Genomic DNA, 19,198 nt, shown 5'->3' with positions numbered 1-19,198 from the left:
ATGGGAGGGATGGGGGGAAGGCAGGTAATTGGGACGCACAGCCTGGGCTGCAGGAAAGCTGAGAATTGGTGGGTCGGAGTGGGTGGTCAGCCACGGGAGACTCGTCTTTGTGTCTCTCGGCTTGCCTGCAGCCTGCACGGTACGTCAGGATCACCTGCCTTCCGTCCCATGCCTGTGCCTCTGTCTGCTGCTGGTGCCATAGCGTGAAGATGAATCTCTTGTAGTCGCCTGCGTACCCTGGCCCACCAACTCTCAGCTTTCCCACAGCCATTGTGGTGCATCCTGATTGCCTGCCTCCCCAATCACGCCTCTGCGTCTGTCTGCTGCTTGGACAGAGAATCAACTCACCTGCGTTGCCAAGGATGCAGAACCCCAGAGTGTGCCAGACAAGGGGCTGGTGGGCTGCAGCTACTGTTGGGTGCCATCAGTGCCCTTGCATGTACTTCCTCTTGTGCACACTTTGGGGGCAGAGCACCCCGTATTTCAGGGGGGAAAAACAAAATCGTATTTCCCTAAAAATAAGCCCTAGGGATTATTGTGGAACCCCCCAAAATATAAGACTGGGTTTTATTTTTGGTGAAACACGGTAAATGCGGTTGTCTGACTGGTGATCTCAACTGGGGCTTATTTTGGGGGTAGGGCTTATATTACGAGCAGCCTGAAAAATCACGCTAGGGTTTATTTTCCAGTTGGGTCTCATTTTCAGGGAAAACCTAGTAGGTGCATTCCTCACATATGAAACAAATTCTGATATTTTCAGAGAATCACAAAGGTGGAACCTTGGAGGCCTTCTAATCCAGTTCCCATCAAGGTCCTCACATCTCTCCATACTTTGGATTGAAAACCTTCAGTCATGGTCACTGATAACTGCAAGTGACATTTTTTTCCACTGATTACCATAGTTTTCGGAGTATAAGACGGACCTTTTTCTCTCAAAAAAGAGGTTAAAAATCTGGGTGCGTCTTATACACTGAATACAGCATTTTCTACCTCCTGAAACCCTGCCCTCTTCACCCAAATGGCCATGCATAGCTTTTATGAGGCTTTCAGAAAGCTCCTTGGGGGCTGTGGAGGGCAGAAATTAGAAAAAATGGACTGTTTTTTGCTCGTTTTTGGCTCCACCCTGCAGGAGCACTCTATAAGCCTCCTAGAGGCTATTCATGCCCTTTAAAAAAAAAAAAACAGGACCATTTTTGCAAAAAACGGGCCGGTTTTGGGAGGTTTGCTGATTGCAAAAACTTTTTTTTTTTAATTTGCCTCTTCAAAATCTTGGTGCGTCTCATACTCCTGTGCATCTTATACTCCGCAAAACACTGTAATATTTCTCATAGTTGGGACATTCCAAGTCTCCCCATGTAAAGGTTTCACTCGCTAGTTCTAGTTCTTTCATCAGACAGCATGGATAATCAAATCGGCCAACCTCTTCCAGGGACAACCTTTCAAGGATTTGAATATTGAATTTTAAGCTACATAATGGAACCGATGGCGTTAGGCCATAATGCGGTGTGGTTTGGCTGGGGAGGTCAAAAACCATCAAAATGGCAGTGGCAGCTATGTGATCAGAGCAGGGGTGAAATCTACATACCTTCCCTACCGGTTCGTAAATGTGAGCATGTGCGTGCACATCCTTCCGTGCCTGCGCAGAGCGTCAAAAACAGACATTGTGACATCCAGGCGGGTGGGCGGAGCCTGCTACCGAGCGTGCCTGCAAATGTATGTCGAAGAGCGAGGAGGAAGGGAATCCGCTGTGCATGCCATTTAGATTAGCTGCAAAGCCGGAAATCCTTTAGCTTTCTAGCTAATGTAAGTCCCGCGTCACAGCTCATCATTGGAAATACCAGTTCGCCCAAATCGGTAGTATTTTTTTTACTACCAGTTTGGGTGAACCGGTCCAAACTGGTAGCATTTCACCCCTGGATCAGAGGCTTTTTAACCTGCCTCGATGCATGTTAAAAAGGGGGGTGGAGCTTTGATCATTTGCGGGTGCCAGGCAGGGTTGTTTTAAGCCTTGCCTCCAGGGCACGCCGCCCAATGTGGAGTTGCTCCTGGTTCAGCCCGGTTCGGCTAAATCAGCAGTAGCAGTGGCAGATGGCTCCACCCACCCGCCGAGACGCTTCTGCACATGCTCAGAAGCTTAGTGCAGGAGTGCGCCCAAGCCGGTAGTGAAAAAAATTGGCTGCCCAGTACTGACCCTGCCACATTAGAAGAGATGAACGTTTAGGGAAGATTTAACCCCAATAACAACAACAACGAAAGCTTTATTTTCTTTTCACGTTTGCATGGATTTGAAACCAAAGCCAAGCATCAGTTATTCATGCTAATGGCTAGGGGTATCCGTTGCAACGGAGGCTTGAATTTTGCAAATTAGCAAGTTAAGCAGTCAAGTCCAATAAAAGTCAAAAGCGCTGTAGCCTTAAATGTGGCTGTTCGTTTCATCTGACACTTTTAATTTAAAGCCCAGTGGATCACCCCAGCCTCTCTGTGTATGCCCATATATAAAAGGTGTCATAATAAGGCTCCTTCTCTCTTTCTTTCTCCCCTTTTCAGTTGTAAAAACAATAATGCTACTAATAAGATTTGCAGCCAAGAAGGAACACAGAGCTTGCAATTTTGGCAGCAAATTTGCTTTCAGCTATAGGGGAGGCCATTCTATTAAATCTCAGTTGGAACAGAGCAAGCTGACTTTATCAAGGCTGCAGATAATCAAAGTGAGAATTAGTGAGGCTTGACTGTAGATATTTCAGTAAATAAAAGAGCTATTTTTGCCTGACATATTGATGCTCTTAATGTAGCCATAAGTGCTTGTTCGGTAGTTTGCTGGTTGCAACATATATAGAGATATAGATATATATTATATCACCAAGGAAAATAAGATGTTCTACTCAGCTGGGAATGGGATGGGAAGGTTTGTTACGATAGACGGGATTGGAGCCCCTTTGAGTCAGTTTCCCCCTCTTGTGCTTTGTTTTGGGGGTGAAGGGCGGGCGGACAATTTTGACGATTGAGGGACAAAGCCCCATTGAGAAGCTGTGCAAGAACCACGGTGGCTGATGGTGCAAAGTGGATTCAGCCATGTCTTGTGTGCAAATGAGGGCCAGGATTTCATGGAGCCTCTTCTTTTTTTAATTTCTGAGGAGATTTGTTTCTTCCCTTCTCTTTCTTTTCTTCTCCTTTTTTCCTATTTTTCTCCTTCTCCTGCTCTGCCTCCTTTTTTTCTCCTTCTCTTCCTTCTCCTCCTTTTTCTCCTTCTTTCTTCTATTTCTCCTTTTTCCTTCTCCTTTCTCTTCCTCCCTCCCTTCTTTCCTTTTCTTCCTTCTCTTCTTTCTCCTCCTCCTCCTCCTCTTGCTTTCTTCTCCTTCTCCTTCTTCTCTTTTTCCTTCTCCTTTTCTTCCTCCTTTTCTTTTTTCTCATCTGCTTTCTTCTGTTTCTCTTTTTCCTCCTCCTTTTCTCTCCTTTTTCCTTCTATTTTATTTTTTCCTTTCCCTTCTTCTCTCCCCCCTCTCCTCCTCCACCCCTCTCTTCTTTTCCTAACCTTGTCCCTTTCTGTTTTCTTGTCCCTTCTCTACCCCAATTCCCATCCCTGCCCCTTTTCCTGTGGAAAGAAGGAGAGGCCTTCATTGACACTCTCAGGCAGGGGCTAAATAAGTGGGGCTGGAGATGGGACTAAGGAAGCACCTTAAAAAAAATAATCTCTGACAGACCTCCCCATAATTCACCCAAGATAAGGAGAGGAACAGAGAAATACATTCAGATTTGCAAGATTCTTTTTAAGGTACAGCTATTAAGAGTGAAAACAGTGCTGATCTATATGTGGCATTACTTTATTTATTTTTCAAATTTATATAACTGCCCATCTCGTATATACAACTATCTTATAGGGACGATTCAGGTAGCTTTCACTTACTGGCTGCTCAAACTTACAACAGCACTGAAAAAGTGACTTATGCCCAGTCCTCACACTTATGACCGTTGCAGCATCCCTATGATCACGTGAACAAAACTCAGGTGCTTGTCAAATGACATGTATTTACGACAGTTCCAGCATCCTGGGATCATTTGAATGCCGTTGGTCACCTTTCCAGCCAATTTCTGACCAACAATGTCAATGGATCTGGTCAAATTCACTTAACGACCACGGGCTTCACTTAACAACTGCATTGATTTGCTTAAGAACCCCGAGGAACAAAAGGTAGTAAAATTGGGCACAGGTTACTTGGCAAACACTTTGGTTAGTAACAAAATTTCTGATCCCAATTGTGGTTGTAATTCAAGAACTACCTATACTTAGAACATAGAACATGTTGGAGTTGGGAGGGACCTTGGAGGTCTTCCAGCCCAACCCCCCGCTGAAGCAGGGGACCCTATGCCATTTCAGACAAATGGATGTCCAGTCTCTTCTTGAAAACTCCCAGTTATGGGGCATTCACCATTTCTGGAGGCAAGCTGTTCCACTGATTAATTGTTCTGTCAGGAAGTTTCTCCTCAGTTCTAAGTTGCTTCTCTCCTTGATTAGTTTCCACCCATTGCTTCTTGTTCTGCCCTCAGGTGCCTTGGAGAATAGTTTGACTCCCTCTTCTTTGGGGCAGCCCTTCAAACTTCCTCTTTTCTGGTTTTTTTTTTTTTTTTTCTGCTATGCTTTACTTTTCTAGCCTTCTGCTACATTTTATTTTTCTCACCTCAACTTGGCAGAAAAAAAAAATGTGTTATCTCTTCTCAGCAGTTGTGTTTGTAGGACTGTGACTCCAGGGTCTGCAGGCTAACTGATGGCTCTTAAGTGATTGACCAGCTGGGTCATTGTCTGCAGAAATATAAACACCACCCCTACCCCCAATGGACATCAGAGGATAGGAATTCAGAAGCAGCGGAATTGACCATGGTTTCTGACTGTGGGCCATCTTGGTCAAAAGTCAGACGAGGAAGTCAGCGAATGTTTTTGTCTCACTAGGCCAAGGGACTCAGGCCCCACATGCCAAAAATCTTGGGAAGAATGAATCCAGTGCATTAAAGTTGGCAAGGGAAGGTTGGCTGTTGCAGGATTCCAATTTATGTCTTTTCAGTGATGATTTTGTTTAGGTCTCTATGGTTTCCTTCCTTCTTTCCTCCCTCCCTCCCTCCCTTTCTTTATCCCTCACTCCCTCCTTTTTATCCTTCCTTCTTTCCCTCCCTCCCTTTATCCTTCCCTCCCTCTTTCCTCCCTTTCTTTTACTTTCTGCCTTCCTTCCTTCCCTCCCATCCTTTCTTTATCCCTCCCTCCCTCCTTTTGTATCCTTCCTTTTCTCCCTTCCTTTATCCTTTCCTTCCCTCCCTACCTCCCTCCATTTCTTTCTTTATCTTTACTTTCTTCCCTCCATCCTTCCCTCCCTCTCTTTTACTTTCTGCCTTCCTTCTTTCCTTCCTTCCTTCCCTCCCTCCCTCCTTTCCTTTTTATCCTTCCTTCCCTCCATTTCTTTATCCTTCCTTCCCTCCCTCCCTCCTTTTCTTTATCCTTTCTGCCTTCCCTCCCTCCCTCCCTCCCTTTCTTTTTCCTTCCTTCCTCCCTCCCTCCTTTTCTTTACCTTTCCTTCCTTCCCTCTCTCCTTCCCTCCCTTTCTTTATCGTCTCTCCCTCCCTCCCCATCTCTGTCTTCCTTTCTTCCTTCTCTCTCCCTCCCTCCCTTTTCTCTCTAAAATACTGCTGGAGTTTGATATTTTCCAGAAACGCTTGGGCCCAATCGACCTGAGAAAAAGGAAAAACTGGTGCTATTGGGATAAGGAATCTCCTCTTTGCCTCCTATAGATTGTCGTCTACATTTGTCAAACAGTTGGTGACAATTTAATTACCTGCCTATAATAAAAATATAAAATATTCCATTTGGGGTGGGATGGGGTGAGAAATGACATTTAGATGCATTGGAGGATGTAAATCCTAGGAAGGGACCTGGCAAGCTTATGCAGGGTGTTTGGGATAGACTCTCCTTACAGGAGTTCACAGAAATCAAGATATCACCTATAACTTGATTACTCAGTTGTGGCTGCCATGTTAATTTTTTGGATTATCCCTATGGATCCTCCCCAGCATCTTGGTGCAAATGCCCCCCCCCAAACACCCCTAAAACAGTTTGGGAGTCTCCCCATGTGAAGGAAACCTAAGAGTTACCAGCTTTGGCTTACACCAGGGGTGCCCCTTGGTGACTTTAAGACATGGCTGGCTGGGGAATTCTGGGAGTTGAAGTCCACAAGTCTTAAAGTTCTCAAGTTTGGACACCCCTGGCTTAGTATAGTATAGTAATAGTACTTAGACTTATATACTGCTTCACAATACTTTACAACAATCTCTGAGCAGTGTACACAGTCAGCCTCTGGCCCCCAACAATCTGGGTCCTCATTTTACCCACCTTGGAAGGATGGAAGGATGAGTCAACCTAGAGCCTAATCAGGACCGAACTCTTGACAGTGAGCAGAGTTTGCCTGCAATTCCGCATTCTAACCACTGCTCCAATCCGAATTCTACCCAAGAGACGCACTGTGGCCACCTGCTCTGCTGGCTTCCTACTCAGTGCTTGCCTTGTGCTACAGGTAGTTCTCAACTTACTGTGGGACCAGAGTTGGGACTTGCGTTACTAAGCCAGGCAGTGATTAAGTGATTCCCACCCAATTTAATAAACTTTTTTCTCCAGAGTTGTCAAGTTAGTCACTGAAGTTATTTAGCGAACTTATTAAGCAAACCCGGCTTCCCCAATTGAATTTACTTGTCGGGAGTTCTCACAAATGGAAATCACGTGGCCCTGGGATGCCGCCAACCATAATAAATACCTGGGGGTTGCCAAGTTCCCAAATTCTGATCAGGTGACCGTGGGGATCTTTTCAACAGCATGATTACTTCAAGGACTCTAGCCATTAGCAATATCCCTTAGACTTAACATATCGCTTCACAGTGCTTGACAGCCCTCTCTACGCGGTTTACAGAGTCAGCCTATTGGCCCCAATCATCTGGGTCCTCGTTTTAGCCATCTTGGAAGGGTGGAAGGCTGAGTCAACCTCGAGCAGTTCAGAATTGAACTCCAGGCAGTGGGCAGAGTTTGCTTGCAATATTAGCAGTAGCATTAGCAATAGCACTTAGACTTATATACCGCTTCCCAGGGCTTTTACAGCCCCCTCTAAGTGGTTTACAGAGTCAGCCTCTTTCCTCCAACAATCTGGGTCCTCATTTTAGCCACCTTGGAAGGATGGAAGGCTGAGTAAACCATGAGCCTGGTGAGATTTGAACTGCCGAACTGCAGCTAGCAGTCAGCTGAAGTAGCCTGCAGTACTGCGCTCTAACCACTGCGCCACCTCGGCTCCTGTCAAATGGTTGTTAAGCCGAGGATCGCCTTCCGTTTATATAACGGGTAGAATTCCTCTCTGCTCACTGCAGAAGTTCTACATCTATCTCTGAGTATTGAGTATTGGCCCTAATGGGGTTTGTGCAAAGTGCTGGAGTGGATGTGTGTATCTGTGTGGGGGTGAACAGACGCGGTCTGAAGAGCTTTCGCGCCACAGTGAGTGGGACGACGGTGCGTTCCACCCAAAGGTTACCCAGATGCCTGCCATCATCTCCAGACTGTGTGCTTAGCTTAAAGTCCTTAATGTGTCTCGCTGTAACAAGTGGCTGATGCACGGAGCAAGGAAATCAGAGCAAAAGTCCAGCACTCTCCACTCGCATCTCCATAGAAACTGACCGAGTTAAGCATTAAAATGGAGCTTTAAAAGAATTGCTAATATAAGGGCCAGTGGAAACATTTTATCTTCCCTGTTAATGTACTTCACCGCTGGCTCATTTGTCTGGACAAAAGTCAAGCTTGGTTCACTGCCTTTTCCAGCAAAAGACCACCTACCACACGCCCCCTCTCCCCTCTTCCCCATCCCCCCCCCACCCAGGAGAATAGCTACAGCTAAAGACATCTCTCGTTATGGAGGCCAAATTCCAGGCTCGGTCTGCCGGACATGGAGGAAATGATGAGTAGCCTGATGCGAGCGACAGGTAGTCCTTGATTTATGACCACAATTGAGCCCAAGATGTATGCCGTTAAGTGAGATGTATGTTAATCCTGCCCCGTTTTGTGATCTTTCTTTCCGTGGTTGTTAAGCGAACCCCTGCAGTCCTTACATTTAATGACTTTTCTTGCCGTGGTTGTTAAGTGAATCGTTGCAGTTGTTGCCTTAGTAATGGTTGTTAAGTGAATTTGACTTCCCTGTTCACGTTGCTTGTCGGAACGCTGCAAAAGGAGGTCACATGACCCTGGGACACTGCGGCCGTCACAAATATAAGTCAGAAGCCAAGTCTCTGAATTTTGATCACCTGACCATGGGGATGCCACAATGGCTGTAGGTGTAAAAATGGCCCTTAGTCAAATCTTTCAATACAATTGTAACTTTGGTCACTAAATGAACTGTTGTAAGTTGAGAACTACCTGTATTTGTATGAAACTCTCTTTCCGGTGACAAAAAGCTCCCTCAACTACATTGTCTAGCTGAGGGTCTAATTTTGTGAGTCGGGGGAGCTTTCATTTATTCATTAGGTGTAGTCCTTGATTTACGACTAGAGTTGGAACCAAAACTTCAAAGCCATTGTTAAGTGAGTGGCACCCAATTTTTACAACGCTTTTTGCCCTGGTTATTAAGTGAATCACTTCAGTTGTTAAGCAAATCAAGTACTCTGTTTTCCTGAAAATCGGACCTCTCTGGATAATAAGCCCAATCGGGCTTTTGAGCACATGTGCTAAAATAAGCCCTCCCCTGAAAATAAGCCCTCCCCGAAAATCTTGCAACACAGCAGTAGCCATGAGATGACCATGCTCGCCGCCTCCTGCACCTAACAACTAATAAGACCTCTCTGAAAATAAGGCCAAGTGCTTATTTCAGGAGTCAAAAGAAAATAAGACCCTGTCTTATTTTCAGAGAAACACGATAGTCATTAAGCAAATCTGCTTTCCCTCATTGACTTTGCTTGTTGCAACCCAGCTGGGAAGGTCATAAATGGAGCTGCCACGACCCTGGGACCCTGCAACCATAGTCAATATATGCTTGTTGCCAAATGCCCATGTTTTGGTCACCTAATCATTGGGGATGCGGCAATGGTTGCAAATAGAAAGGCTGGTTTTAAGTCGCCTTTTTCAATAAAAAGTAACTTCAACCTTGTAACTTCAAATGGACGTTAAGCCAATGGTTGTAAGTCAAAGACTACCTGTTTGAGATTTATGTCCCACTTTTAATTCATGAGTTTAAGGTGAATTAAAACCCGTATGTCCCCTACTCTTAATCCAGCAACTCCAACACTGCATTGCACTGCCCCAAAACCGGTGAAATGCTACCGGTTTGGGCTGGTTCACCTGAATCGGTAGTTAAAAAATGCTTTAAAAAGTTTTTTAAATAGTTCCTATGATCAGCTGTGCAACAATCAGCTGTACTGCGTGATCTTCGGAACTTTTTCTTTACTTTTTAAAGCATTTTTAACTACTGTTTCTCCCAAATCTAAATCATGTGGCACAGCTGTTCCCCTCCCCACACACAAACACCCTAGCTGTTCTACTTACTTTTGCAGACTCAGAAAAAGCTTCTTACCGCTTGTGGTGCACATGCGCATGCGAAGCGAACCAGTAGCTGACTTCAGAGCATTTCAACCCTGCCCCAAAGGTGCTTTTCAAAAGACAACTGGACTTCCTTGAAAACGTTTTGCTTCTCGTCTAAGAAACTTCTGAGAAGAGGAAGAATCCAGGAAGTCCAGTTTCCTTTTGGAAAAATCACCTCTGGGTAGTGGTGGGTTTCCATTTTTTTTAGAACCTATTCTGTAGGTGTGGCCTGTTTTGTGGGAGTGGCTTGGTGATCATGTGACTGGGTCGGAGAGGCTTGGCGGTCGTGTGACCGGGTGGGCGTGGCCAACTTGGAAAATGTGGTGAAACTCCCTTAACAACGCTCTTGCTTAGCAACCAAAATTTTGGGCTCAATTGTGGTCATAAGTTCCCCTCCTTCCTTCTCTTTGAGAAGAGCTCTGTTTTCAAGCTGCTTAGGAAAGAGGAGGAAGGGGGCAGAGGGAGGCTTTTTCAGGAGCCCAGAGCAGCGTTCTGGTATTGGGTCTCTGGAAGAACTAGGTACTGGGTACTAGGAGGCACGCTAAATTTCACCAACCGGTATGCCCGAACCAATGCGTACCGGCTGAAACCCACCCGTGCCTCTGGGACAACCATGATCTGGATGATTGGGAATCTCTGTAGAGACTGCAGGATGTTTGTATTTACATTATTTCTGTATTGCCGAGTCTTCAAAGAGGCTGGTAGTTTATGGAGTTTGGTTATAAATCCTGCGCAATTGGGGGGAGGAGAATTAACCATAGAAACATTCAAATCAGTGGTGGGTTCCGAATCCTGTTGCAACTGATACGGTGCAATGGGACCCGGCATCCATCACATGAAAGTGCGCACCTAATTCAATCGCGTCCTTCTTCATTCTTTAAAGCTGTGCAAAATAATCTAGCTCTCTGCAGGGTTACTATGGTAAGCATCGTTCAGATTTCTGGAGAGAAAATAGAGTAGAAATATCATGAAAAATACCAGGTTTTAAGACTCTCCCTGTGATTTACAAGGGAATTTCAGCAGCCTGAATTCTGGCCAAAACATCAGATCTGGTCCATTCTACAGGGAGCAGGTGATTCCCCCAGATATGTAGATGTCAAGCTACATTGATAGGTTAAAACCAGAACTTTGAATGTGTAGTTGGAAAGTTGCTGAGGGTGTCTGCATCACTGACAAAAGTAGTTTTCATATTACAGTGAAAAGCAGCTTAGCATCACCTGCAAACATCCTGAATCACCCTAATTGGGGCTTTCCACCTTGAAGTGGTTGATAACATTGAGTCTCAAAGCGACCAGGACACAATTTGGGCATCACAAAGAGGTCACCCTCTTATCTTCTAATCTCAAATCATCTGCTCATGCGTGAATTTTTATTTATTTGTACAATTAAATTTATGTGGCACCCAGAGGTGGGTTCCAGATCTTGTTGCAACCAATACGGTGCAACAGGGCCCGGCGTTCACCACATGAACTCGCACACACACGTGCAGCATGCGCATGCGTACTTACCGCCTGCGACGCTCTGCAACACTCCATCTGCTCGGCCGAACATGGCGCAGGTGCCGTACGCTCCATGCACATGCGTGGAAGCGCCAAAGAGCTCAAATACGGGTAAGGAGTGCAGGGGGGTGGGCCCTCTGGAGCACTGTACCAGAACGATACCCGGTGCTCCCGGCAGGCACCGGTACGCCTGTGCCGGGACGTACCGGTCATAACTCACCACTTGTGCCACCCATCTCACTATCCAAAGCGACTTTGGGCGGCTTACAATAAAAACAAAATGTAAAAACAATTTAAAATTATAACCACAATCTAAAATTCAAAACATTAAATACCAGCTAAAAAAACACCCTCAAGATCTTGGGCAGAGTGAGGCGGTCCCTTCTCTTCATATGTGCACTAGCACTAATCACCCCCAGTCTATTGTACCCCGATTGGGGCCCACACCAACTAACAGAGCCAGGTTTTAAGATACTTCCAGAAGACCAGCAGAGTGGGGACAGATCTCATCTCCAACAACAAGGTGTTTTACAGGCTGGGGGCCATAGCAGAAAAGGCTTTTTTCCTAGATCTGTGATGGTGAATCTATGGCCCTCTCAGCGGGCATGTGAGCCATTACCTCAGCTTAGCTCCACCGCCCATGCGCATGAGCCTCCCACTGGCCATGATTTTTGGGTCTTTGCTGCACATGCACAGGGAGTGGGGCGTATGTGCGTGGGCTGGGGCGGATGCGGGAGATTCATGTGCGGGGACCTGTTTTTGGTCCCAGGAGGCTGCAGGGAGGCCTACTAGGCCCAAAATGGGGTGAGGAGGGAGTTATGTGTGCATGCGCTGTGCAACAACTGTGCAACAAGTTTGGGAACCACTGGTCTAAAAGAAAGGAACCTCTTATTTGGGACGGCCTATGGTGGCCATGAACTCCTGAACCTCTCTGGAATCCATCCCAAGAGCAAACAGAGTATCCAAAACCATGGCTGGTCCACCATCAATTCCAGGAAATCAAGAAAGGGTCTTGATGTTTAGCAATGTAGGATGTTCACAAGCCTGTTCTTTGGCTTGTCTCTCTGGCCCCCATTGTGAACAGACATTCACTGCCTCTCACCTCTGCAGCAGACCCTCCACCCCCACCAACCACTGCAAGACCAGCCTCATCCCATTTCTTCTATCCCGAGTGGTGCAGGACCCAAAATCTAGTCTTCTGCTGAGAGTTCTCAATAATATCCACCAGATCTACACACACCTTGAAGTCATGAACGAAAATGACAGTTTTGTACAACGCAGCAGTTACCCTGCAGATCTGGTGTTGATTAACCAAGACAAAGCCATCTTCTGAGAGGTTTGTTTTTCAGCTAGCTCCTATAACTTTGCCCGTGCTACTAACTCCAGACTTTCTGATAGAAGACAAGATCAGACGGTAGAAGATTTTTCGTGGGAGATTCAAACTTGAAACAAGGGCAAACATCTTAACTGTGAGTGCCACTAAGCATTGAATAGCCTGCTTCTTGAAGTTGTGGGTGTCTAATTATTGGAAGTTTCCAAGTATAAGCTGAAGAATCATTTGTCGAGGATGATATGAGGCTCCCTCTGCAGAGATCTCGACCAGAAGACCTCCTTCTAACATAATGATCCCATGATTTCAAATCAGAAGTTTCCAAACTTGGTGTTGTGGTCTGCCAGCGGAGCCGACAGCCGATTCGGACAGTGGGGAGGAACATGGGCCAGTCATGGAGTCTGGGGAAGGCTCTGATGAGGGCTGTGTGTTGGGGGCAGAGAGGGGGCCAGAGTTGTATGCCAGTTATCAGCTGCCTTCAGAGTCAGACATCAGTGAGGCAGAGAAATAGCTGGAGCCTGTTCCCAGTGTGCATATGTGCAGAGCTGCCAGACGAAGGGAACAGCTAAAGAACAGGGGTCGACTTGGGAATAAGGCCACAGGTGATGAATGGCCCCTCCCAGAGGAAATAAAGAGAAGTGAAAGGGGAGTGGAGTTTGCAAGAGACAATTAGTTCGCTTAATTGATTCGGGACTCTCTGAGACTCCTTGCCAAGTTTTGCAGATATCAGCCTGTCAGCTCTCCAAGCCAGATAAGGTCTGTGACTGTAAATCCTCCCTTGAAAGACTTTGCTGGATGTGAATGAACAGAATTCACAGTCAATTAATAAAAGGGTTTTTTTTTGTCAGGACCAGGAGTTTGCTTCATGCTCTTGGGAGGCCTAGTCAAAACACTTGGCAACTTTAAGACTGTGGACTTCAAGCCCCAGAATTCCTTAGCCAGCCTCTTCTAAATTATGGCAATCTAACGTATAATGTACATTGAACTGCATGATGGTATTTTCTCCCAAATGTTAAGATTTTTACATGGAAAAGCCAGGGGGAAAATAATCTTTTTTTTCCTTTATGTGATATGGATGGCTGAAAACAGGAATACATCCTGGCTCTTTAATAGTTTTCTCAGGCCAGAACTCGTTACATCTTCAGTTATGATGGATGGATTGTGGAAGGAACTTGTATTCCCAAGTGCCCAACTGTCTATGGACAAAAAATGCTTTTTCCTCTCTTTTCCAAAACTGAATCTTTTGTTTAGTTAAATTAGAGGTTAGGAGATCATTTTAAATGTCAACCTCTGTATCTGTATTTTTAGAGTCTTTTTTGTTATGTCAACTAGCTCTTCTGTTTGACAAACGAAATCCTTTTTTTAAAAGTAGTTCCATCTGTCCAATTTAGGATAAATACTACAGAGCAACCAATAACAGTCTTAGGAAGTATATTCTCAGCCTTTGTGCCCTCTGTGATTTCTTTTTTAGACTCTGTATTATCACATGAAAGGATGAGTTGCTAGGACAATCCATGTTGTGTGTATACAGGACATTTTGCAAGAAATATAGGTTGTTGTTGAAGGGGTCTTAATCTCAAAATTTTATAAACAGTATCGGCAAAAGCAAAGAGCACTTAGACTTACATACCGCTTCATAGTTCTTTACAGCCCACTCTAAGTGATTTACAGAGTCAGCATATTGGTCCAACAATCTGGGCCCTCATTTAACTGATATTGGAAGGATGGAAGGCTGAGTCAACCTTGAGCCCCTGCCTACTAGATACATCTCCCAGGTTCCTTGTGAGATTGGGGAAAGCAAACATGGGCCTGACTTTGTTTGCCTGATGGCACTCATGAAGTTCTCCAGATGTTCCAGTTCAGTAGTCTTTTATATCCTTTTTTTGTAACTGACGTTCTTCCTTTCCTTCAATAGGTCACTTTTTCAAATGAGGAATGTTTCACAGTGATTATGAAATAATCTATAAGAGCAATATCTTACACAAATTCATTAGTGGCTGTTGTTAACCCATAGTATTTCCTTTTTCTTTTAGATCTACCAACCTTTACTTAAAAGATATATGGAACTTGAGCAGAAGGTGCTGAATAAATAAAAATAGTATCTTCAAAGAGAATCTTATCAGTATTGATTTAAATGAAGAGAATATTGAAGAGTGAAAGAAACTGGACTCACAGTTGAATGAAACATCCCTTCGTTTTGTAATTGAATCAGTATTGTGGAATAAATGATGCCCTTGCCACTGTCTACACAAGTGGTCCTTCAACATCCATGAATGCCTCTAGTAGCACTTCCAAACACGGATTTTGCAATTTCAAATTAGCTTTGGATTTACCTGATCAGATAATATTTGCTCTTTTTGAGAGCCGATTTAGCTTCTTGCAGTGAGATAATTATGTGCACTGAGATAGAAAGATTCAACACTAGCCACTGTGGTTGGTGAAGTTGACATATTTTGTTGAAATTGACAAATCAACTTCTTAGAAAAATCTAATTATCTACATTTATTGGTGATTGGAAACCTATAATGGACTTTTTGTATAAAAATGGGAAAAATGGTAGGAAACAGAATGATATGTAACTTTAGACAGATATATTATACTTTCTGAGAAGAATATTAAAATCCATTTTGGGCATAATCTATCCATAGAAGAAAACTCCATTTTTGACATTATAACTACTGATTTCTGACTCTATTTTTTGAAAATCTCCTGGAATATTTCAAATATTATAACATTTTTTGTCTTTTATAAATCTTCACTTTTACAAGTTTACACTTTTTAAAAATCTTTTCAAAAAACATTTGCCTGGAGTCTTTAGTCCCCTCTGATGCCGAATTTCTGAAATCATAAAACCTCCAATCTCTGTTACGACTTAAGATAAACAATCAATTTGGTTCTTGCAAAAAGCTGTTTATTTTATATAATTATTTTCAAAAACATGTAGTAAAAAAATCTCAATTGTCCAAATTTGTCTGGACCCTTAATTTGTTTATAACTTTCAGAGATCAAAATCTTATTTAATTTTATTATGTTTATTTCCAATTTTTTGATTCTTAAATTCATAGTTATTTTTTGTTGTTGTTCAAGAATGAAATTAAACTCACCACATGGCTTTTCAAACTTGTCTTTATGAAGATCTCTAATATACTTAATATGGTTAAATAGAGAATTTCAAAAAGAGATTACAAAGTGAGGCTAGCAAACCCAGTGTTCTTTAAAAGGCTGTGCTATATTTGTGAGCAAGGTGTGGCTGACCTCTTTGACCCCCAGCAAGGAACAACCACCTGGAGCACATTTGGGGCTACTTGCAGATTTTGCTGGTCTTTGCCATAGTTGTTGTCTCCACTCTCATGGAGATGTTCTTAGTTCATTATGCTTCCTCTAGAAATGAAGTATGAATTATAGTTTTTGGACACATGATGCTAAGACCTATTAAAGATCTAAAGCAGAGGTCCCCAACCTTTCAGACCTCGGAGAACCACTAAATCCATAATTTTAAATCCCACGGACCACTAATATAATCTGCCTAATGACCGAGTGGATGGGCGTGGCTAAGTGATCATGTGACTGGGTGGGTGTGGCCAACTTGATGTCACTCACTTCAAGGGATGCCTCGCCAGCCTCTACTCGCCCCTCTCCTCCCAGCCCTTCCTCACCTGCCCGCCTGGGCTCCTTAGGGCCCCAGCAGGAAGCAATTGTTGGAGCTAAGCAGCCACCATGAGAAAGAGTTGGCAAAACAGCTCAGTTCAAATTGGCCAAGAAGGAGGCTCAGCAGAAGCACTTTATTGAGGACTACGAGCATAGGCTTTCCAAGCAGAGGGAAGACCTGTGGGAGTACAAGGTCAGGTACCGGCGCCTGGAGGCTCAGTGGGCTGCGCTATTCAACTAGCTCCAGGCCATGATGCAGTCCCACTGGATTGAGGTCCTCCAGCTCTTTGCCACCAGCAGCTTTTCCTTCCAACCTTCGCCCAAAGCCTTGCAGTAGGAGGCTGAAACAAACCCCAAGTGGGAATTTCTGCCCCCCTCCGACCCACACAAAAAGACCTCAAAGGGAGAAACACTCTGAAGCAACACAAACGTTCATTGCACATATCCATCCCAGGGACCGTAGTTTGAGGATCCCTGATTTAGTGCAATATAAAAAATGCAAATAATTTTTCAGCGGACCACCACCAAAATTTTCTTGTGGGCCACCAGTAGTCCACCAGTTGGTGACTGCTGAGCTAAAGGACCAGATCAGGGACAGATTATCTTGTTTGTTTGTTGTTGTTTGTTTGTTTGTTTATTGGATTTATATGCCGCCCTTCTCCCAAGGACTCAGGGCGGCGTACAACATTTAAAAAGATACATATTACAAAAGGTTTTTTTAAAAATTAGATAGAGTATCCAAAAAACAAACCCAATTAAGATTAACAATAACATTTAAAATTTGATTAAAATTAACAATAATCAATCATTTATTTTGTTTTGTTCAAGCCAGGCTGGCTTGCTGGAAAAGCCAACTTTTTAGGGTGCATCAGAAGGACCTGAGGTCGGGGGTTATGCGAAGCTTCGGGGGCAGCTCCAGAGGGAAGGCGCTCCCACAGAGAAGGCTCTCCCCCTGGGGGTCGCTAGCCGACACTGCCTGGCTGACGGCACCCTGTGGAGGCCAACTCTTGACGGTGGGAGGCTACCGGTGGCAGTAGATGATCTCGCAGGTATCCTGGGCCTATCTTGGAGAAGACCTATCTAGAGTCACCTCATGGCGAGATGGGTGGCATAAAATTTTAATCAATAAATAAATGAATATAATTATGTGATTATTAATAGTTGACAATGACTTGATGGCACAGTCAATCAACCTGACTTCTCCAAGATGTCCATAATGCTGCGAATGATGGAGGGAAAAGAGGAGAGAATGACCAGCAGCAAGACGGATGGATTCAGTAAGAATGGTAATGGACAGCTTTGATGAAAATCTTAAGGATCAGAATCAGAATAAGGACAGATCATTGTGGAAAAAATCTATTATTAAAAGTGTCGTTAAAGGTTGACACCAACTTGATGGCACTTGATCAAACCACTCGCCAACCTGAATATGTTCTGATGGTCTCAAGGCCGGCGGTAAAGAAGTCAGCTTGACTTAGTTTCAAGACTTTTGAAGAGCTGTACAGGTGGTATGGAAATAATGGACTTCTTTTTACCATTCTAGCATTGGGGAGTTGAAAATAACTCATGATTTATCCATCTTGGCCATTGCCAGAAACTCAGAAATTGGAATGCTAAAAACAACAACCTTTAGTTAGGAAGTTTGGAATTGAAGTCATACAATACAATACAATACAATACAATACAATACAATACAATACAATAGCAGAGTTGGAAGGGACCTTAGAGGTCTTCTAGTCCAATCTCCTGCCTAGGCAGGAAACCCTATACCGTTCCAGACAAATGGCTCTCCAACATCTTAAAGACTTCTAGTGTTGGGGCATTCACAACTTCTGGAGGCAAGCTGTTCCACTGATTAATTGTTCTAACTGTCAGGAAATTTCTCCTCAGTTCTAAGTTGCTTCTCTCCTTGATTAGTTTTCACCCATTGCTTCTTGTCCTGCCCTCAGGTGCCTTGGAGAATAGTTTGACTCCCTCTTCTTTGTGGCAACCCCTGAGATATTGGAATACTGCTATCATGTCTCCCCTAGTCCTTCTTTTCATTAAACTAGACATACCCAGTTCCTGCAACCGTTCCTCATATGTTTAAGTCTCCAATCCCCTAATTCTCTTTGTTGCTCTTCTCTGCATTCTTTCTAGAGTCTCCCCATCTTTTCTACGTTGTGGCAACCTAAACTGAATGCAGTATTCCAAGTGTGGCCTTACCAAGGTCTTATAAGCGGTATTAACACTTCACGTGATCTTGATTCTATCCCTCTGTTTATGTAGCCTAGAACTGTGTTGACTTTTTTGGCAGCTGCTGCACACTGCTGGCTCATATTTAAATGGTTGTCCACTAGGACACCAAGATCCCTTTCACAGTTACTACTATTTAGCAAGTTACCACCTATACTGTACCTGTGCATTTTGTTTTTCTTGCCTAAATATAGAATCTTACTCTTTTCACCATTGAATTTCATTTTATTAGATAGTGCCCAATGTTCAAGTTTGTCAAGATCCTTCTGTATCTTAAGCCTGTCTTCTGGAGTGTTGGCTATTCCTGCCAGCTTGGTGTTATCTGCAAATTTGATGAGTTCCCCATTCATTTGCTCCAAATTATTGATGAAGATGTTGAAGAGTACTGGGCCTAAAACAGAGCCTTGGGGTACTCCACTGCATATTTCCCTCCATGTAGATGCAGTTCTATTGAGGACTACACTTTTGAGTGTGGTTGGTCAGCCAGTTATGAATCCATCTGGTGGTGATGCTGTCCAACCCACATTCTTCTACTTTATCTAGTAGTAGGTTATGGTCTACCTTATCAAATGCCTTACTGAAGTCTAAGTAGGTTTAGGTTTATTAGATTTATATGCTGCCTTCTCCCAGGGACTCGGGGCAGCGTACAACATTAAAAGAAACACATAATACAAAAGTAAACTATATCAACGGCATTCATCTGGTCCACTAATTTTGTTACTTTGTGAAAGAATGCAATAAGATTAGTCTGGCATGATCAGTTTTTGACAAACCCATGTTGGCCTTTGGTTATTACTTCGTTTACTTCTAGATGTTCACTAATTCGTTGCTTGATTATCTTTTCCAGAATCTTTCCTGGTATTGAGGTCAGGCTGATAGGTCTATAGTTTCCTGCATCTA

General features: G+C 43.9%; 1 protein-coding gene across 1 annotated transcript in view; it reads left to right on the top strand.

Annotated features, from left to right (window-relative positions):
- Positions 1-15,535, top strand: part of XYLB (xylulokinase) — a 158,861-nt gene extending 143,326 nt beyond the window's left edge. Inside the window, exon 19 of the mRNA XM_087712447.1 lies at positions 14,449-15,535. Coding sequence (XP_087568573.1) covers positions 14,449-14,508 — 60 coding nt within the window. The 3' untranslated portion in view covers positions 14,509-15,535. The remainder of the gene's footprint in view (positions 1-14,448) is intronic.
- The last annotated feature ends 3,663 nt before the right edge of the window (positions 15,536-19,198 follow it).

This window comes from Thamnophis sirtalis, unplaced genomic scaffold (assembly GCF_051295495.1).
Source record: "Thamnophis sirtalis isolate CommonGarterSnake01/CBP01778 unplaced genomic scaffold, rThaSir2_p1.2 scaffold_4, whole genome shotgun sequence".
NCBI classification, from domain to species: Eukaryota; Metazoa; Chordata; class Lepidosauria; order Squamata; family Natricidae; genus Thamnophis; species Thamnophis sirtalis.
Note: the sequence above shows the minus strand (reverse complement) of the source record. Positions and strands in the feature narration are given on the sequence as shown.